The sequence below is a fragment of the Candoia aspera genome, chromosome 6 (genome assembly GCF_035149785.1).
Source record: "Candoia aspera isolate rCanAsp1 chromosome 6, rCanAsp1.hap2, whole genome shotgun sequence".
Lineage (NCBI taxonomy): Eukaryota > Metazoa > Chordata > Lepidosauria > Squamata > Boidae > Candoia > Candoia aspera.
In genome coordinates this window covers 47,217,262-47,239,589 of record NC_086158.1, presented here as the reverse complement: position 1 = coordinate 47,239,589, position 22,328 = coordinate 47,217,262, and the positions used below count along the sequence as shown (strand labels likewise).

Sequence of the window (22,328 nt, the reverse complement as noted above, 5' to 3'; positions counted from 1 at the left end):
ATCTAGAACGGCTAATCCTAATAGTCAAAGATGAAAGTGAAAAACTTGGATTGCGCCTTAACACCAAGAAAATAAAGATAATGACAATGGCAGAGAACATGCAAGTCAGTGTTAAGATCAACAACGAGGTAATTGAAGCAGTAAAGGAGTTTAACTTCCTTGGCTCTAAAATGGATCAAAAGGGTGACTGCAGCCCAGAGATCAGAAGACATATAGTGCTTGGAAGAACAGCAATGACCAGTGTAAATAACTTCTGGAAAAATAAAGGAATCAGCCTCCCAACCAAATGCAGACTAGTTAATACGATCATATTTCCAATAGCCATGTATGATTGTGAAACTTGGACTTTGAGGAAGACAGATAGGAGAAAGATAGATGCATTTGAATTGTGGTGCTGGAGACGACTACATCTCATGGACAGTGAAGATTACCAACAAGGAAGTCTTAGACAGAGTCAGACCAAAAATATCCCTGGAAGCCAAGATCACCAAACAAAAACGGTCATACGGTGATGTTATGTGAGCCAACTCCCTTGAAAAGACAATTATGCTGGGATTGGTCAGTGGTAAAAGAAGAAGGGGCTACCCTAGGACTCACTGGCTTGACACCATCAGAAGGGACACTGGAATGACTTCGATGGAACTAAAGGAAGCTGTAAGAGATAGAAAGGCATGGAGAGCATTGGTCCACAAAGTGACTGAGAGTCAGACACGACTGAATGGATAGACAGACAGAGACCCTTGTATGCTAGTTTACATATCATTTGTTGCAGAAAAGTGGACAGGAAAACCAAGCAGAAAAGGAGGAGATTTTGAATAGCTAAATAGCAAGAAGAGAGAGGGGTGGCTGACTGCTCCATCCTTTCACCATTCTTCTGCTCAAACTGTTGGTCTTCCATGGCTGTTTCTTTTTTAAATTGCAAGACTATCCATGCATCTCTTACATAATGTCTACATATGTTGTTTCCTAGAAGTATCTGCAAAGAGCAACTGTAATGTCTTTACTGTTTCATTTATTTTTAAGGAAGTGAATTGGATCACTACCACATAATGGTTGAAATTTTCTCATTGGGCCATGTCCTGCTATACTGTAACCTTTATAGAGATTGTAGAAGCTCTCAAGTGGAACCATTACTTAAGACATTCCTTAGCCATCCTGATACATTTCATGTTCAATATTTCTTATTAGGTAAAGACTCTAAAAAAGTGCTTCTCAACCTTGGCAAATTTAAGATGTGTGGACTTCAACTCCCAGAATTCCTTAGCCAGTGTGAAAAACACTGCTCTAAAATAACATATATTGTGGCTAAATTTGCATTATTAGCATGCAAAACTTGCAAGCAATAGTCAAGCTGTAGATAGATAGAGTAGACAAGTTTTACAGCAGCAGTATAATCTATTTCTATTTCTATTATGCTGCTATTTCATATGTCATTTTTATCCAGGAATGCAAATGAAATTTTATTTCTTTGTTAATTCAATCAAATAAATATCATATCCATACATTTGTATCATTGTTTATTATCTCCAGTTATTTAGCATTTTTATTTTTAACACAAACTTTAAATATAGGACAAAACTCTAATATCTGTTATTACCAACATATAGGCAGTTTTACATATTAACTAATATTATATGTAATACTACTAATAATATTGTTTATTATTGATATTGTTTATCTCATGGTTTTACATCATCTTATGCTGGTCAATGATCATAATAAAAATGTTGATTTGAAAATTTCTGTATCAGCAATTATCATTAAAAATCAGTATTTCCTTAAGTGAAAACAGGATGAGTTTTTTACCTCAGTAAAAAATAAACAGACCTCTAAACTGTTCTTCATTCAACTTTCAAATCTTCATGAAACTTTTTACTCTAAACACCATTCCAACTATAGAAAAAGTTGGGACGGGGTTTAGAATATATTTATTTATTTATTTTCTATCCCACCTTTATTATTTTGTTAATAAATAACTCAAGGTGGGGAACATACCTAATACTCCTTCTTCCTCCTATTTTCCCCACAACAACAACCCTGTCAGGTGAGTAGGGCTGAGAGAGAGGGACTGGCCCAAAGTCACCCAGCTGGCTTTCATGCCTAAGGCGGGACTAGAACTCTCAATCTCCTGGTTTCTAGACCATTGCCTTAACCACTAGACCAGACTGGCTCTTGTTTATGTATCAAATTAAGCAAACTATTAAAAAAATAGATGCGGTACAATGGCAAGATTAGAAAACTAAATGTATTGATGCATTAGGTTGTAATCTATAGAATTAAATTTAGCACTGACAAACGTGACATATTTTATTTTATTTTATTTTGATGAGGAAGAGAGGAAAACAAAAAATCCAAATGCTCAAACTGGAGAAACTGTTAAACTCCAGCATTGTTAAAGAAACTTGTGTCTGGAATGTGGTTTAAATATGAGTCAGCTGAACGACCTTACAAAAAAGAGATGTAGAAGGAAACAGTAAATCAAAATATTGAGCTATAATCCACAGACTCATTTTTCATAAGGGCAAATATGTAGTATTATACTTTTCAGAGAAAAAGCAATACTCCAGAGGGTTAAATTTAAGAAGAAAAGAAATTGCTGGGTTCTATTGAATTCATAGGCCCAAACAATGGGAACTAGGAAAGCAACTGAAAGCTAAGAAATCACATTATAAAAGATCATCAAAAGCCATGTATGTACACATATTATCCAAACACACAGTGTGAACAAATAGGTCTTGGGGACATAACTCTAAAGCAAATCGGAAAGTTTTATAACATTGAATGTTAATAATTGGAAACCCTGTTGAGAGTCCTCTGCCAAAGGCACCACCCTTCCTTTGCCATGTCACTTTTATATCTCTTTTCCCAGCTTAATATACTGGTTTTCCCCCTCCTACTCCAACCAATTTCTCTATTCGGCATTTAGGAACAGCCTGCTTGGAGATTAAACAAAAAATTAATGATTAACTGAGCTGGAACAGCTCCTTTGCCACAAATAGAAATGTTGGTACTCTAGCCTGTAATGGAGAACGCAGCAGCTGCCAAAGTGTAGAATGGAGTTCAAAACAATCTTCATATCTGCCTCAGCTCTCCACAACCTATTAAACATGACTGACTTTCCAAGGATTGGGAAAAATCCCATGTTTCCTTGAATATATTATCTTCTCTCTTACTTTCTCCAGACACTGCATCTGGTGCCAATCTGGTGTCAGAATAAAAAATAGGCACTGGGAGCAACAAAGGTCTGTGAGTGACAGAATAGCAGAATGGCAGAACAGCTGAGAAAGAGCTGGATTCTGAAGTTTACATGGTCTTATTGATCAGAATGCCTAGGTCCAGTGCTTCACAGGCAAATTCTGCCTAAGGAATCATTTTAGGATTATGTAAAATTGTCAGTAAAAACATCCTGACCAGGGAAAGCCAGCATACATTTATTTTAACTGACCCCTGATACCTGAGAAAATGTAGCACTCATAAAAATAAGAGAACTGGTGCTTTCATGGAAAGGTAACTGTTAAATACAACAAATACACTACTGTTCAATACACCTGTTGACCTTAGATTCATTTTTAAAGGATTAGATAAATTAATAGTTTTTAAATAGCTATTTGCCATTATAGTTAAAGAGAAGTAGTAAAACACAGATACTACCAACTAAGAGGGGAATAGATGGCTATTCTTGGAAGCAAACTATTGCACCAAGTGGACCTTTGAATTTACTTATATCTAACTAATTCGTGAGAGAGCCAGTTTGGTGTAGCGGTTAAGGCACCAGGCTAGAAACAGGGAAACTGAGAATTCTAGTCCCACCTTAGGCACAAAGCCAGCTGGGTGACCTTGGACTTAGTCACTCTCTCAGCCATACGAAAAAGGCCATGGCAAACCACTTCTGAAAATCCTTGCCAAGAAAACTGCAGGGACTTGTCCAGGCAGTCATCAAGAATCAGACACAACTGAATGGATAAAACAAACAGCTGATTTGTAGCTTCAAATTCAATGATTTGAAGGCCCAGAAGAACAGTGATTAGCAGAAGACTCACAATTTCCAGTAGCTATTATTCTCAACTCCTTTAAGCTCCAACAGGCTATAACACTGAGTTTAGAGAACTATATCTAACCTTAAAGGAGTAAGAAACAATAACTTTTAGGAAGGCCACAAGGGTTAGATTATCAAGTTGTCTACAACCTGAATACAAGTCATTAAACACTGTTGTCAAAAGGATCTTAACATTTTGAGTTGCATCACAAGAAGCATTATATTCAAGATAAGAAATCATAGTCTCAGGGCCTGCCTCTCCATTCTAAAGGATGAAGCAGCCTCCTCAGGGTCAAACTGCATGTTACAGACACCAGCATACTGCTTGATCGTGTTTCTGCCCTATGTTGGGGGGGGGGAATTTAAAGCTGAAACTGTGCAGTGCTATGAAGTGATCTGAGCTTTAATTCCATCTGGATAGAAAGAACTTGACTATAGTTAAGCATGCTGAGGTTACTAGTGAATTTCAGGTTAGACATTTGAACGCCCAGCACATTTGCTGCCTTAGAACTTGTGGTTAGTTCAAAACAGCCTTTGGGCCATTAAGCGGAAGGAGGCATTGTAAACCCATCTCACCAAGGCTTGAAGAGATCTATACAAGGTTTTTAATTTATTCTGAAACATTGTTCAAAGGATGGGGCTTGTATTTAAACCTTGCATAGCCAGGATACATGAAGAAATTATCTTATCCTGTGTCAATCTTCTTCAGGGGCCTTCCTCCAAGTACCCGAGATACCTGATCCAAGGGAGAGGGCTATAGCGGATAGACTATTTTCTGCTTTGGGCCTTGCTGGGAACTCTCTCCCCAGTGTATCAGATACAGACTTTTATTTTTCTCAGGTGTTTAACCTTTGGAATATTTTTAGTAAATAAATACATGTTTTTAGTCCTGCTTTCTATTAAAACTTCCTATTAAAATGTTAAAGGGTAGCCCAGAAATATTTTTTAAGAAAAGAAACATAAACACCACCTCCTCCAGCTTATTCAATAGTGGCCAGTTGCATGTTCTTCACTTCTGGAATCAAAGCCGTGAGGATGGAAAAAAGCCTGGGCCGCCAACCCTGATAAATAACCCAGCAGAGGATGTAGCTCCTTCTCTCCAGCACCACCACTCCTTTTTCCTGTTAAAACACAGTCCTGTTGCACATTGGCAGAGACACAGTTAAATAAATGGGGCTTTGCCATTGCAGCCACTTAAATTTACATTCAGCCATAATATTGGAGCTGTCAGAAGACTGTGCTAAGATAGTCCATATGTTCATTCCTATTTTAATTTACATGAGTGATGAAAAGGAGCATTTTCTGTTTCTGGCAGCAAATGTGCAGTATATCTGGATAACTGTACCATTTAACACTTCTTGAGGTCTTCCACAAAAGTTTCTTTTGAAGTTTTGACACAATTTGTTAGAAAAGAGCAGAAATCATATAACAAAAAATGCATGAAGGCAGGTGGAAGGTTTCTTGGTTGTTCCTCCTGGGCTGCCTGTGAGCAGAAGATTTTGGAAAAAAGGAAGAACTGTGGGCTCTCCCTTCCTTCCTTCCTTCCTTCCTTCCTTCCTTCCTTCCTTCCTTCCTTCCTTCCTTCCTTCCTGCTGTGAGGTGAGAGCTGATTCCCTGTGCCTTTCTTCCCTCACATTCAGACTATGAATTCAGTGTCTAGCACTGCCCATGATTCAAGCAGACCTTTTCCTTCAGTTGTCTTTTCAAGTGACTACACATTTATCAGGTCAAATGCTTGTTGAGTGCTTTGTTCCTATTTACACAAGGTTCTTCACATTTTAAAAAATCTGAGCAGAGTTGTTTGAGACTGGAACTAGATAAGAAAGAGAAAGTGTTTTCTGATTGACATAAGGAAAAATCTATTTGTACAAAGTAGCCTGTTTTTTACTGTAAGTCAGAAAAACAGATTATTCCAAGTTCAAATCAGGGAGAAAGATGTGTATGTAAAATGCCACAGTTCTACTATGTATCTCTATTTCTCAAAAGGATGAGGAAGTAAAATTGAAGTGTGGAGTCATGTTAAATTTTCAGCACTTTAATAGACAGTGGGGGTGGGGGGAGGAAATGTAGCATATAGGCTGCATTTGGCCCCCAAACTCAGGTTTTATAGATGCCAGAAATTGTAGAATTGTGGCAGCAAACTACGAAAAGACAAGTGTAGTTTTTCAGATTTTTTTAATGGAGAAAAAGAAAAATGGAATATAAGCCTTTCACGTTGAAAAATAGATGTATTATGCAATGTACTACATTTCTAAAAATGAATGTCTCTTGGAAGCACCAATCCCATCCATTTAGGACATTGCCACAACATTATTCTACCTACTGAAGGCTGCAGCTGCATTTTTTTAAATAAAAAAGAGGTTTGGCCCTGAGCTGCTTTTCATTAATAATCTTTCTTAAACGCTTCTCTTCAAAAGGAAAATATTAAAAATGTGATAGCAGATTACTGAAGAACTTGAATCTTAGAGTTGGGCAAAGATGGCAAAGGGATGAATTAAAACTGATTATTTGGAAATAAATGCTATTTTTCTGAACAAAACTATAGCATGTCTTGATTTTTCAATTAATATGAGCACTCTCCAAAGGTTAGCTCATCTTTTTCAATATCTGAAGAAAGAAATATTGCAGACTAAATAAACGTACCATAGACAAATAGTAGAGCTCAATACCAGGCTCAAGTAACAGATGGACAAACTGTAACTTATGCCCCTCCCAACACTGTTATTATCATACTGCTCAGAGCTTGGGCGCCAGTTAAACCTGGTACAATAAATCAACATCTTTCTCATCTCAGCATGACAAAATTGAGCGTTTTGTTTCCAGTGCTGTTTCATTAAGGCAGCTAAACTTGCATTCCCCCACAGTGCCATGGCAAACTCACTGCCATTTGCCTACTAGCCAGCCTCAGTTAAGACTCTCCTACAGAATTCTCAAATTAAATATGTCTCCTCCACAACATTTAATCTGAGAAGTCCATACAGTGAGAAAAATAATGGTTGTTCACATCTTATGAAGAAGAAAACCCAATGGCATTCTGTACCATACAGTAGTAGTTACTGATTATGTGAAAAGTAGTTCCTGCATCATTGGAACTCTTACCTTTTGGGAAACTGTTGGGTTGCACGATCCCCAAGAAACCATGCGCCATATTGAACAAGCCTTGTAAGCCACCACTTGAGTTATTGGGTGGTTGGATATAGGTGGGCTGTGTGAGGTTTTGCAGAGACATCTTCAGAGGGTGGATAGGAAGCACAATCCCAAGTGCTAGACAAGTTAGAAAGATTTCACGGATCTTCAGGCGCTTGCTTTCTTCATAAGATCTCTGTCCAATGCTGCTCTGCAAGGTGTTTTTTATTCACTAGATATAATACTCCTTGAAGCTTCCTCTCACCAGCCTTGGAAACCCAGGTGATGATAAAACAGGAGTGTGGATAAGTATGTATAGCCCAGCAACCAACCAACCAGGAAAAAGGTGAAATATCAGACAGTATCTGCTTCCTTGTCAGGAAACAAAAAAGAAAATAGGATGAGAAAAGTGGTTAATGTGGATTTTTTGGATAGGTGACGTTCACCTTTAAGTGCTCCAATTATGGAAAGGAAGGTTGAAAGCCCCAAACCCCCTCACCTTCTCTCCCCAAATCAAGTCATAAGTACATAAGAATGGTCCTGCAAAATCAGACAAGGCCCCCCTCAGTCTAGCATTTTGTTTCTTGCAATGGCCAAGCAGATGTCTCTAGGGTGCTGGAAGGAAGATGTGGAGATATGTCCCTCTCCTGCTCCCTAGAAACCAGTATTCGGAGGCCTTCTACCCTCACCTGAAAGCAGAGGTCACACCAAATAACACTGACAGGTACAGACCTGTCCTCATTGAATTTACCATGTCACTTTTTAAGACAATCCAAGTTTGGGTCCATCACCATTAATTCTGTATGCAATTCACAAAGAAGTACTGGGGAGGGGAGAGGTGGGGTGGGGTGCTAAATCTCTTTTGAATCAGCTTCATTGGACGATCCCCGGATTTAGTGTTTGAAGAAACAGTTAAAAAAAAAGCCCTTCTCCCTGATGTATAATTTTATATACCTCAGTCATGTTCCCAGTCAGCAGGGATTTTTTTTCCAAACCTAAAGAATCCAAGAATTTTAGACTTTTCTCAGAATGAAGAGGTTCAAGCCCCTGATATCCCCCTAAATACAGCAGCTTGCGCAAAGCGAGAAGTTCCATTCCACTCCCCTTCATTCAAATACTTCCTATTACTTTCCCTTCTGCCAATCTGAGTCATCAACAGGACCCAGGCAGAAAGTATACTGGTGGGGGAGGGGTGTGGACACAGAGGAAAAATGCCAATATACAGTAATATATGGTGGAGCAGGGCCCTTAATAGCAGGTCCATGTTAGCAGCTGGCAGGCTTGTTTAGTTTCTATTTTACAGTTAGAATGCAATGATTACCCCATAATTCAACAGCTATTGAGTCCTGGAAACACCTGTGTCACCTTCTTTAAGTAAAAGCTTACCGGATTTCTGAGACATAATCTCAGAAACCCTGTCCTTTCCTGCCTGCATCACACAAGAATTCTGAGAGAGTACTTTTTACTTTCACATTTGAGGGGAGAGATTCCCATCTATTCCAGCGTTACTTCCACAGGAGAATAATGGGGGTTGGACATGAACCAGGTTGCCCACAGCACACATTCCCCCCGCCGCCTGGCTCCTGCTATCAAGACAGGCCGTTGGGGGATACATCCTGCTCAGCACAAGTCTGGCTTACAAGTCTTCCGAAGTAACACCCCGGAGGGGGGTGCAGCCCTGAGTACCTCAACTTCCTTGCCCCCTGCCCACGCACCATTTTAAAACTAATCCCAGACTTATCCTGTCGCTTCCTTCCCGGAGAAGAAATTAAGATGCCCCAGATGGGAGATGGGTCCAGGTTTGCTGCCACGCGCCCAAATTCTTTCAAAAGTTTCAGAGAAAGAGAAAAACCACTCGCCACTTGGTAGGAGGTCGGGGGGATGAGCTGAATCGGAAAGGGGCTGCGGGCGCCGGAGGAGCCCCGGAGAGAGAGAGAGGCTCGGCGAGCCCAGAAGTGCGTCTTTCCCGGGGCTTCTCGGCTCCGGCAGCGCCATAAAACTATTGTACTCAATCGTTACCGAATTGCACCAGAGCTACAAGTCCTCCCTCGCTTGCGCAAACCCGGCTAGATCAAACCGCACTCCCGGCGTCTCCACACAAAGCGGGAAGCCGAGCGCGATGGGGCAGTAGCGGTTAATCGCGGGGCTCACCCCGGACCAAGGGGCGCTGGTTGCTCAGCTCCGAGAGTTTCCTGCCGCGTGATTCCCACTCCCGGTTTCCCTGGCCCTTGAGAGCTAGCGCGCGAGCGGCCAGAAAATTGCAACTTCCCGTCCCTCCAACTGTTTCTAGATCTCACTTCGTTCTGTCGAAAACTCACGAGTCGGGGTAGGTGGGGGTGATGGAACAGCCCCCCCCCGGTCGGAATAGAAGGGGCTTAGCTCACTTGATGCTGCCGCTCTGCGAACACTGGGGGGCGCCGCTCTTGCGAAAGGAGACCAAGATCTATAAGGAGGGTCGACGCGAATTCCCATAGCTGATTTGCCCGGTATAAGGAGGGGCTGGACACGCGAGATCAGTTTCACCACCCTTGGGATTTTATCCAATCCGCGCCCTGCCCTCCCTTCTGCTCCCTCTCTTCCTCTCCGGGCTGCTTGGCCATTCCCTGAGCTCCAAAATCCAACTGGTCGACTCCACCTCTGCCCGGAGCGACTGGAGATAAGAGAGGTTTAATGGTTGGTTTCCCTAAGAACGATCTGAGCGACAGCCTCGTGGAGTCCGAAACAAGGACGACACTGAGACTTTCCAGAGCCGGGAGTCTGGAAGCTCCCGAGAACCCTTTCCCTCCGTTTCCTCCGCAGCCCTGCACAGAAGCGCTTTCGTTGCCTTACTTTTTATGGGCAAGATTCCTTCAATTCCAAAGCAACAAATATTAGAAAGCCAAAATATTGGTGGCTTCCGAACGTTTCCTTGGCGATGCTACGTGCCCGAGCAGGGGAAGATCAGACCAAGGGCCCATCTAATGCAACATCCTTCTTTGGCAAACGGGACTTCAGAGGTTTTGTCAACAAACGCGGCTCTGCTCTTCCTGTCCTGAAGTAGGACCCTGAAATTGCAGCGGTAGCCTGTAGTTGCTACATTTCAGTGTTAAATCCCTCTGGTTTGTTTTTTTAAACCCTCTAAAATCTGGAAAAGTTCCCTCTTACTTATTGGGGTGGAAAAAATATACTGCATTCCTACATGTTTTAAAATCTAGGAATTCATAGAATTCATTTCTGTTTTTAAATGTTGTCCAGAGAGGTGCCTAACAGAAATGTTCCTTGTGTTAAGTTACCTTCTCCAGTTTGTCACAGGCTACTGAGGCTGCTTACCTACATGCCTTTCCTTGCTTGCTGTTCTCATATGGCTCTTCAGTCATGTTCTCTATTATCTGAAACAGTGGCCATAAGAAGAGAAAATCAAACCCATATTTAAGTAAAATCTCGAAAAAGTCTCAAAAAGGTAGTGCTTTGGGAGTTCTTTCTCAGGCAAGATGTTACAAAACACAGAACTGGAGGACCTGGAGGAAGAAACCAAATCAGAGACCATGCTGAAATTATGAAATTCACGTAGTTACAACTTGCATGGAATGTGAACAGAGAAATAACATTGAAACTGGACACCCAACTAAGGTGGTATGATGTTTGAAGTTGCATCCTGGAGAGCTTCTTGTGTTGTCTAATAGTGGCTAACCTCCACGTAGGATTGCCCTAAAATAAATTGCTCCTTGTGAGAAGGGTCTTCTATGTGTGACATAAATTCAAAAGTGAAAAAGACTTTAGAACTAATTAAAACGAGCTAGATGTGTACTGTACAGAACATTAAATTGCAAACTAGCTAACCACATTTTAGCCTACCATTATGTCGAACAAACTCAGAAAAGTGGGTTTGGTAAATCCTGATTCTTTTAAGTATATGTAAGCTTCTCATCCACATACAGACACTATGATTCTTTACTGTAGTAATTTTGCTGTTGCCACTGCCAGGTCTTTTAGCAATTTCTAACATGCGGCCTTGGAAGTAGGGGCTCTGCATACAGTATATGCTGCTCTCATTGAGCAGATTCAGTGATATTTTCTAAAAAAAAAAACAGGTACAGGTTTTGAAATATACATGGGAATGTCAGGATTTAGGATTCAAAAACACTAATCTTGCCTGAACCTGGTTCCATTGTCCTGCCATAGGGGTTCACTTATTTTGATTTGCCACTAAAAGTAGGGGTTCAGGGGGGAGATCAGATACTGAATATTGTCAGGTAAATGTAATAGGGCCAACCTGGGAAAGGATGCCAGTGGGAGCTGGGGTACCCAGTGCTCCCTAGCTGCCAAGGAAAGTCCAGGGAGAGAATTCTGTTCATGAACCAGGGGGACAATCTCCAGAAAGTCCAGGGAGGAATATATAGTATCTCCTGAGCCCTAACAAGACAGGGATCTGAAAGACGGTAGGTGCTATTACAACACCCTCTCTCCTCCTTCACAGGAGAGCAGGAAGAAGATCCAAAGTAGCAGAGCAATTAGAAGGATGAGGACAAAGAGAGCCAAGAGGGAAGCATAAGAAGAAGGCTCTGCTGTTGAATGGCTATGGGGGGGCCCAGTTTCCTGGTCAGACTATGAGGTGGCCAGACAGAATTATCATCAAAACCCTTTATTTAAAACAACTATTTACAGGAGTAAAGTCCTGGTGAATAAATAAGGCAAAGCAATTTCAAGACCACCCAGGCAATGACGGATGAACAGGCAAGGCCACAAGATCAGACTGTGGCAGAACAGCAAGGCAGAATTCAGCTAACTCTCTGGTTGAAGCTGTCAGACTTGGTGAACCTAGACTCCATGGCAAGGCAGAAGCTGGAGGCAAGGTTCTGTGAGCTGGCACACAGATAGGACTGGACTGACACATGGCGGCTAGGCAAGACTGGACTGAAACCTCTAGGCAAGGCTTGGCTCTGGAGGCTAAGCTGGGCTGGGCTGGGCTGGATATTCTAGGCAAGGCTGAGAACTGGAGGCAAGGCTACATTGGACTGGAGATCCCAGGCAAGGCTGATAGCTGGAAGCCAGACTGGACTGGACTAGAAACTCTAGGCAAGGCTGTGGGCTTGGAGCAAGACTGGACTGGACTGGAGATCCTAGGCAAGACTGAGAGCTGGAAGCAAGACTGGATGCATATCTGGATTGTTTCAAAACATGGCAACGAGGTCCAGAGCTAGATGTGAGGCTGTGCTCGGCAGGGATGGCAAGAAGAGGATCGACTGGAGCAGCTTGAGCAGAAAGTGATTCTGTGGAGGTAGAAGACACTGGTGCTGGTTCCACTCTGGCTACAGGCAAGGCATCCAATGCAGGTAAGGACTCTTCCGCAATGGCTGTGAGCTTGGAGGATTGGTTGTCTTCGGCAGCTTGCTCTTCGCACGTCTGCCTTTTATGCCGATCCTTTCCATGCCTTTTCTCTCCAGCAGCCAATCAAGCTGCTTTCTGATTTGCGTGCTTCTCAGCTCTCCTGTCTCATGCTCTGATTGGAGAGTTCAAATCCACCACCAGAGTTTGTCCAATCCACATATGCAAATTTTCCCACTCTGCTGAGTCACTTCCTTGTTCAGCTTCTTCAAGCCTCTCCTGATCAGTTTCGTTTTCCCCTTCTGACTCCAGATAAGTTTCATTTTCGGAGTCAGAAGCAGGCTGAAACGTCACACCCAGCCAGAAAAACCAAGGCCAAGTTTGCCAGGAGCCACAGTTAACATTTTTCAGGGATAGAGAGCAGCTTGGTGTGTGGGATGGCATCACACATTTGGGGGGTGGTATTGTTGGAGGAATTTGGGTTTTTAGAGGCAATAGGGCCACAACAAGAGAATTCAAGTGGCAAAATTGCTCATTTCTGTTCTGGAAAGGAGAAAGGACTGAAGTGGAAGATGAATGTGGTCTTGTTCCCAGGACAGGCTTATCCATGGTTTATTGAACATATTCGGTTAACTGAATGTTAAGGGTATCTACAACACCCTCGATGATAAACTAATCACATGGGCTGGGTTAGCACAATATGTTGGGCTAAAATGTGGTTGAATAGTTTGTGGTTCAACGTGTTGTACAAACAGCTTTTGTTGGTTAGCTTTACTGTACAGTGTTTCTTGAATTTGATATCATTCATCAGTCTTGCAAACCCATCCACTGTATGTGTATGGTTGGGGGGACATGGTAGAATAGAGGACCACTGTTGCTAACATTTATGATTCTTCTTCCTTGTTCCCTTCAATCCCTGTCATAGGCTCTTTATGATGTGACAAGACCAGAGCTGGCCACAATTTTGCATTCATTCATTCATTCATTCATTCATTCATTCAATTTATATCGCCATCCATCTCCCCCAATGGGGGACTCTGGGCAGTTCCAATTTAAGTGTTGAAAAAGGCCCTTTTTCTTGCCAGGTAACTCCTAACTGCCCCCTCCTTCCTCCTGTGCAAGGGAAGACCAGGACTGACTGGCATAAATAACACTTAACACAATTACTGTGCTGTTTTTCTTGTTTCGGCTGTCTTTTAACATTGCTCTTGTTCCTAAATATAATCTACCAGAATATATTCCTTCTTTGCCATACTCTCTCCTCTCATCAAGTAGCCTTTACTAGTTCCATAGTTCCCCTCAATACTTTCAGTCACCTACATTGGAAGCAAAAGCACTGAAGGATTCTTATTGCTAGATGGTGATTATCAAAGACCATAGCAAGGCCTATGTTCTTTGATGGAGGTTAAGGTTCTGGCTAATACCCAGATCATTCCCGTAACTTTACAATTTCCATTTTGTGAGTTGTGTGGTAAGCTTTTTATAAATTCTGTGGTTCAGTTGGAAATCAATTAAACGCTTGTATAGATAAAGAATAATCAAAATAATGTGACTTTAGCTATATGTGATATTAAAAGGACCTTCCTTTTGGGGCATAGAGTAGGCAGACCCTCTTGTGATTTTGTTAACATTTTCTGGAATTATTCAGATCTAGTATTTTGATTTCCCATGATATAATTGAACTACATTTCTCTCTTTTACTTTTATTCCTTTGTGGAATGTTTATTCTATTATTAAATATCACCAAGTAACAGTAGACAAAATAAACATCATTCTAAACTGGGGTGAACACATAGTAGTTTAGGTTCTTCTAGTAGATGGTTGATGATTTCTTGTTTCAAATAATTTAACTGTAACAAATTGCACTTGTCCCACACAATTAGGGTACTAAGATGAATGCCTTTGCATTGCATTACATTATATTACATTGCCTCACTTTCATGGGATGCACTAGACCATTTTCACCATCCATCTGCCCTTTTATTTCTGGCCTCACTTCATTACACCATAGTTAGCCCCAGATGGCTCTGACTTGTGGACCTTGGAGTGCTGATAAAAAAGAAAGGTACCACAAGTGCAAACTCTGCCATTATTTGCTATAAACTCCAGCGTTTACCTTCTGTGATGATATCACTTCAGCAATTCATACTCATGCTAAAAATAATGCTTCATAGAAATATATTATTTCTATAAAGAAATATATCAAATGCAAGTATCCATGTGAGGAAGAATATGAGGATTCTTTGACAGTTGGCAAGAACAGAGGGAGATTGAGAAGAATTTGTGGAGAAGAGAACAAAAAACCAGGAGAGAGAGAAGAAGCTACAGACAGGAAGAAGAGACCAAGAGAGACCCATCACAGCCAGAGAAGCAGAAGATGCCACAATGTAATGCATATGTTGACCAATACAGTATTTTAGCTTAGTGTATTGAGCAAACACAGCGTATGGGGCTCTGATAGTCTTAGTTTGATCCATGCTGTATTACTGTAGGGCACTTGTAGAACCTTAAAAAATAAGGTAGAAGCTTCAGCTGGTACTAAATAGAGATATTTGTGCTCTTGTCATGATTACACCCATCCTGTATCAGCTATGTGGATTGCCAGAGCGTTTTTGGCTTCCATTGGCGTCCTCTTTCAAAATCTTAAAAGTTTGAATTCAGGTGGTTTAAGTACTGCACCTATATGCTGCATGTACTTTCCTGTGCTTTAAGATTATCTTAAAAGGATCTACTTACTGGTCTATCAAAACACTCAGTAGAATTGTTCAGATGGGCACCAAACAAACCTAGGGCAAGTAGAATCCCTTGTATCCCTTGGTAGAATATATACTAAAATGGGGAATGGATGGAGAAAATTTAAGACATACAAATGCTAATAGAAAGCTAGTGGATGATATATAGTCTTATCAAATATTTATCGAAGGGAGCAAAAATAGCTACATCTAAAGACATACTTCTGCCCATTTTGTTATATGGAATTGAAAGGTAGGCATATCAAGATAAACTAAATAGTAAATTGAAATGGAATAGGTAACTTGGCCAGTTGACCCTGGGCCAGTCACTCTCTCTCAGCCCAACTCACCTCATGGGGTTGTTGTTGTGGGGAAAATAGGAGGAGGAAGGAGTATTATGTATGCTCGCTGCCTTGAGTTATTTATAAAAATCATAAAGGCGGGATAAAAATAAAAATAAAAAAATAAACAAACTATGTTTATCCAGAAAGGAAGAGCATAAAAGTTCTGTATACACATAGAAAGGTAACTTAAAGGTATGGTAAAATAAGATATAGGGTCAAAAACAAATGGATGCTGTGTGAATAGGAACTGAATACTACATATGATGAATACAAAAGAGATACATAGAGCTGGTTTGTACATACAGAGAGAATGAATGAGGATCAAATCATAAAACATATACATGAAGGAAGAGTGAATGGGTCAAGAGGCAGGGAAAGACTAAGTGACTCATGGTTGGATAGAGCTGATTAGATCTTCAGAAAAGAAGTGAGTTTAAAGAATAAAATACAGTGTATAAAGCAGTGAATGGATGTGGCAGAAGCAAGAATAGTTTGCAAAGATAGAAAAATGTAATGAATGGTATTAAAATAAATTAAATTTGGCTATATTTCCTTTGATCTTTCTTATCTCTAATTGGTTTGTTTTCTATTTCTAACTCCTTTTCTACACTTTGCGTAACAATGCTTATCCAGAAAGGAAGAGCACAAAAGTTCTGTATGCACGTAGAAAGAGCCTTCCATGTCATGCATTCAAGATTCCTTAACATTTGGATCTTGTTTATCCCATACAGAAGCAGTGGCAAACCAGTTCCACGCCGTTACTAAGAAAACTACACAGGCATGTCCATAAGGTCACCAGGATTTATTTATTTTTTTGGAGATTTGACTTTCACTCTTATTTAGTATCTCTGCCTGTACCTGTACATATTTATTTGGATTTAATCCCATTGTGATAGATCTGTGAGTTTTGCCACCTGCACATCCCATGTAGTTTCAAGCATTTGTTCAATTGAGCTCTGATGTGACTCACCAAAATTGCAGTTACTTTTGTTAACCTTGAAGGTAACACAGGATGAATATGTAGTGCTAAAGTCAGATTTCTTCTGACTGTTGGCAGTTTCTGTAGGATGGATTAGGAGGGACTTTGCTAAAGGGCAGGTGATTTGTCTTTTTGTCAAAAGAAATAAAACAGTAAGTGTTCATATTTCACATGTAAATATGAGTCAGAAATTTGAAATAAAAAGCATAGGTGTGACAGTTTTATTAAATGTGAGAAATATACAGTATAACCTGAGTAAATTTGAGGAAATGATGTGTTAATAAATTTATTCTTAATTTGAACAGAGATTAGTGAAGGCTGTTTATTAATGCACCCCTGCTTTGCTGTACCATCTAACCCAGAACTAGTTGTTTGGCTCAGTCTCCTTTCCTGTGAAAGGAACTAGGCCCTCCTGTTCTCCAGCACAGAGGGGGTCCTTATCACCCAATTTCTAGATGCTAAATTGTCATGGTAGAGTCTGGAGTCATGTGCCCTTCTGGGGTCACCAAAAACAGCTCGCGCAGCTGCATTCTGGACCAGCTGAAGCTTCCGGATACTTTAGCCCCTGCATCTAAACTTACAAGATCCTTAGGGAGTGGCAGTGGAACTGAAAGTCTTGGGCATGTACCATTTCCTATACACACACCAGTAGGTTCACTGAAATTAGCCTTTTGTCTATTGTTGCTATAAAGGACACACCCTTTATTTTTAACTTGTGGTTTGGATAACAAGCCTTAATTTGTGCTGTGTTTTGTGTTATAAACCTGGATGTCTTTTGTCCTTGTTGCTCTGACTGCATGTTCCACAAAACTAGAGCAAAGGATAATAACTGCTGGAAGAGAGGCAATTTGCTGATCTGTGTGACCAGTTTTAGTTGCAGGAGCCCTGTTTGCTTTGTATTTGTATTCACTGGTGTCTTATCACTAAGCCAACAAATGTCGTCTCACGTCAGACATTACCTTTTTGCATAATTTCTTTCCAGTGCTTGATTGGGTTTGAAAGAAGCAGCAGCACAAACTTAATATTATAAAAAGGTATACCATGAAGGTTCCATTTCTGACAGCACAGATGAGGCATTCTAAAGTGGTTATCACCTCCCACTTGCTCTAGAAGCAGAGCTAGAAGATCTTTTAACACCAGGTCCAAAATCACAAGAGGGAGGCTAGCTCAAAGAAATAAAATTTGAAGAGGTAAGAAAATAGGGAGACATGTTGGCTTCTGTACTGTCTGAATATTAACGGGGTCTACAATAATTATCCCCATCTTTTATTTAAAAGTCTGGATGGATTAGAGTGTATAAGTCCAATGTACCATATTCCTACAGTGTGATGTTGGACATACCAGAGCTGTCCCTTAGGATGGGAGGGCAGGGAGGGGAAAAGACTAGTTCTTGATGAATACTATTTTCTGTAGTACCTCCTGCTGAATAATGCTTCTGTCAGGGCAGAAGAATTAATCTTACAGGCTTCATAAAAGAGGGCCATGTGGCAGCCCTACAGATGCTTGCCAGGAAAGCATCATCATCAAGACCAGCCCAGGCAACTATACTCCTAGGAAAAGGAGCTGTGATCCCCTGCAGGGAAGGCTTACTTTAAATTTTCCTTGGCCAGCTTGATGCACTCATCTTCTTAGGGATGACAATACAGAGTGGAGCCAGATCTCATCCTTCGAGGGACATGTTTAATGACTTAAATGTGCTGAAGGTGGTTTATGACCCTCAGGACCTGCCTGCAGTCTGTGTTTGACTTTTTTGCACAATCCGGGGGAAAAGGGGAAGTAATCTTAGGTGGGGAAAAGTATACTGGTAAATTTTGTAGAGTAACAGTGTGAGACCATCTTTTGGACACCTAAGTTTGATAGGTGGTTCAATTCCTTTAGCCTCTCGGCCAGAAGTGTTGTTTGCACATGCTCCCCTTCTACTGATGGGAGAAGTTCTCCTGTGTTGGGGTTGGTGTGGCCTATTTTGGGCTGTCTGTTGCCCACCCCATCCCCTAGAGTAACCCATGACCTAATTCAAGATTTTGTTCTGGGTAGGGTAGGGATGAAAGCAATGGGAAGAGTTTGGCATTTTCCTGTCCTTGCCGTCGTATTTCTTGTTGATCCGGGATGACTTTTTTCCTGTCTTTAGATGCAGTTGGGACATCTTGTATGACATCAGTTTGCCCATCTTTGAACAGGCTCAAAATGAGAACAGATTTATAGAACTTTAATACTCTACTTTTCAGCTGTAGTTCTCTCCTGGTGCCTATACAACCTGGCAGGCCTCTGGCTGGGAACTAGGCACTGTTCAAACAAGCAACCCACACTCTGGAGTGGTGGGCCAAGCTAGCTGTTCGGTCCAAAGGTGAGAGCCCTGACAAAAAATGAACTAGCCAGGGAGGCCATCATAGCTAGGACTGTTGCCTCGTGTGTTCTGTACTGCAGGATCTCCATTTTCCTGTCCTGTTTGGGGGTGTCCTCCTTGTCTGCATTTATGGTGGCTGTCAAAACCAGCGCTGCCTCAAGGACATCTACTGGGGGATGGGGGGATTGAGCAGGTCCAGGTCCAGGTCCAGGTCCAGGTCCAGGTCCAGGTCCAGGTCCAGGTCCAGGTCCAGGTCCAGATTTGGGGCTGCTTGTGAGAAGTAACAGAGTTTGGCAGCCAGAGAGAATCCACCCTCACTGCTCCTGAAATCCCCACTTGGCCGCTTAGGAAGAGCATGTGTGTTGAACAGTTCTGGGGAGACTAGGTATGAGGGGCTTGCTAGCCACTGAGAAGTCTGCCACCAGCAGGCTCAGCAGGGTGGCAGCAAGTAGCTGCGGAAAATCTGGTGCCCTCAGGCATGATCGTCTTTCATCTAAGGGCAGGTTCCCTCCTTCCTCTCTGACTGGGTTTGAAAATGCTGCTGGCTACAGTTACTCACTGCCAGCACTTCTTTATAGCTTCCTCCTGCACCATTCCCACACTCCTCCTCCATGCCTGCCATTTGGCAGCCATGATAATTTTGAATATAAATTTAGCACTGTTTCACAAGAGTGGTAGACCATTTCTCAGAAATAGGTTGAGTGACAGGTCCCAGGCATGTAGCACCACCTTGCCTTGACCAGTCACTTGGGTAGCTTGAAGGGTGGCTAAACCATCCATCCCAGGAACCCTGCCCAGTTGCCCAACCCCATCCCACCACACAGAGTGGTTGTTCTTCCTGCTAAGTGATGCTCATCAAGAAAGGGAACAAAGCTGGAGAATCCATGTATCACCTTACAAACTGAAAAGACAGCACCACCCAGCTGTCTCACTACTGAGACATAAACAGGGTTTGGCAGTCTGGGCAGAGTAATTTATGCCAGCATACTTTTCTGATGACTCAGTTACTGGAGGAATGCATGTTACTGCTGTTCCTTGAAAGAACCCTATGCTCCGTTGAGTAGGTCACAGTGACTGGGTTCATATCAAGCTAAGGCACCATATTACCAGCAGAAGCACGATATGCTAAACCACAACCAAAAAGCTAAATTACAGCTTAGCACAGGGGTGGGTAACCTGAGGCCCCAGGGCCACTTGTGCCTCCCCAGTCCTACAGGTAGTCTTCACTTAACGACCATTCGTTCAGCAACCGTTCAAAACTACAACAGTGCTGAAAAAAATGGCCTTAGGACCTGTGCCCAAAATTACAACTGTTGTAGCACCCCTGCAGTCACGTGATCAAAATTTGGGCACTTGGCAGCCCACCCGCATTTTTGACTGCTGTGGTGCTTCACCCCCCCTCACCCACCTATCTCCCCCCACCATCTCTGCCCTTTTGGAAGCCCTGCACCCTGTCTTGTGGGGCGGCAAGCCCAGCCTCGCGGCGCGAGTCCACCTGTCCCATCCCAGCCGCGTGGCAGACCACCACTACAAGCTCCAGCCTCCCCAGCCTGCATTCCTTCACCCAGCTGCCTCCTCTCCTAGTTCCCCGCACCCACCTTTCTCCTTTTTCTCCCAGCTGCCACGGGCAAAGCAGAAACACCTGGACCCAGCTTCTCCAGCGAACATTCAAAAAGGACCCAGCAAAGGCAGCCAGGCATTTCTGCTTCACCTGCGGCAGCTGGGAGAAAAAGGAAAAAAGTGCATGCGGGGAACTGGGAGAGGAAGCAGCTGGGTGAAGGAATGCAGGCTGGGGAGGCTGGAGCTTGCAATGGTGGTCTCCTGCTGCATGGCTGGGACAGGATGGGTGGCCTCGTGCCGCACGGCTGGGCTTGCCCCCAAGACAGGGTGCAGGGCTTCCAAAAGGGCAGAGTTGGGGGGGAGAGATAGGTGGGGGGAGACAGGCGGGGGGAGTTGAAGGCTGGGATGAACCAAGCCTGGAATGGCTTAGATTGGGGAGGGGAGGGTGCTCAGGCTAAAAAAATTGAAATGAAAGATCCCCTGTGCAAGCACTGAGTCATGTCTGACCCTTTGGGGCTAATGACGGGTAAAATTCACTTAACAATGGCAAGGGGAATTGCTGGGATTGCTGTTGCTAAGTGATGCCATCTCACTTTACAACTGCATGGCTCTGCAACTTAAGTGAAGACTACCTGTATTTTTGTCATTGACAGAGCCACTTCTAACTACAGTTGCTACAAATGAGCAGTGTGATTTCCTGCCATTATGAGATGAGATGGGACGGGGACACGCACACACACACAGTGTAAGTTCTATAATAGGCTTAAAATAATTTAGAAACTAGACAACTCTGGCTCTGCTAACTTGGTTTCATCATTCCACCCACAAAAGGTTAAATGAAGCACTTGGATTTCCCACTCTTGCTTAAAACCATGTGTGAACTCACTCTTTCTGTAGGTGTAGAAGTCCATTCTTGATCTTTACCAAAACCTTTAAAAGCCTTTTAAGTAGATATGTGTAATTGTAGATATGCAATAACATAGCATTTTCCAACCATGGAAAGACCTTCACTATTTTATCTCAAGCACAACTTGAGTTATTCACAATTCTGTAGGACATATCACTGCATATGGCTACAATGTTTTAAAAAAAGAACCACCAAATGCCATTTTTCTATTCTTAGATTTTGAATTCTTGAACAAATTCTTATCCTACAGAGAACTGTGTTTATTTTTACAATGGGTGTGGCTGACAGGAACACCTTTGTAGAGATTAGCAATGCATGAGAACAGAAGTAGGAAGCATATTTACAATCAGCAGATGGAAGAGGGTAAGGCCATGCTGTTCTGGCTTTGATACGGAATTTATTCTCTCTTTGGGGCCACTTCCTTGATACTGTGACTTTTCCTAGTGTTGCACTGAAATATATTACATAAACATTAAAGGTTAAGGAGGTGGATTCATAATACACAAAACGGATTCTATTCCTCCCCCATTATACATGTATTCTGGAACTCTTAAATGGAAAAAAGAGACATTTCACAATATAATTAAGTTTACCAACTTATTAGATAGATACACCATTCTTCAGCTATCTGAAATATTAGGACAAGGTTGTTGATCCATCTCTTCCTTTATGATAGTGAAAGGAAAGGATAGTTCTGTGTTTTCACATACGTATTAGCCACTAGTATCTTCCGTCTACATGCTTCTCTAGGCAGCAGCCTAGACTATCAACAAATGCTAGTTTCCAAGAGATATCCCTTCCACACATACAGGACTCAAAACACATCCCAACAGTTATTTATTCAATTTCTTTCCCATTGTTCATAAAAATATGGACAGGAAGCCATTTCAGCAGCAACTTTTGGCTGACGTATGGGAAGAAAATGCATACAATAAAATGGTAGATCATAAGCTGAACGAGAACCAACAGGGTGATGCAATTGCAGAAAGAGTAGAT

The 22,328-nt window shown here is 42.0% G+C and overlaps 1 protein-coding gene across 1 annotated transcript in view; it reads right to left on the bottom strand.

The window, feature by feature from the left end:
* LOC134500037 (prominin-1-A-like) overlaps positions 1 to 9,633 on the bottom strand; it is a 37,911-nt gene extending 28,278 nt beyond the window's left edge. The window contains exons 1-2 of the mRNA XM_063307036.1: positions 9,547 to 9,633; positions 7,136 to 7,534 (exon numbers count right to left, since the gene is read on the bottom strand). Coding sequence (XP_063163106.1) covers positions 7,136 to 7,265 — 130 coding nt within the window. The 5' untranslated portion in view covers positions 7,266 to 7,534; positions 9,547 to 9,633. The remainder of the gene's footprint in view (positions 1 to 7,135; positions 7,535 to 9,546) is intronic.
* Between the last annotated feature and the right edge of the window lie 12,695 nt (positions 9,634 to 22,328).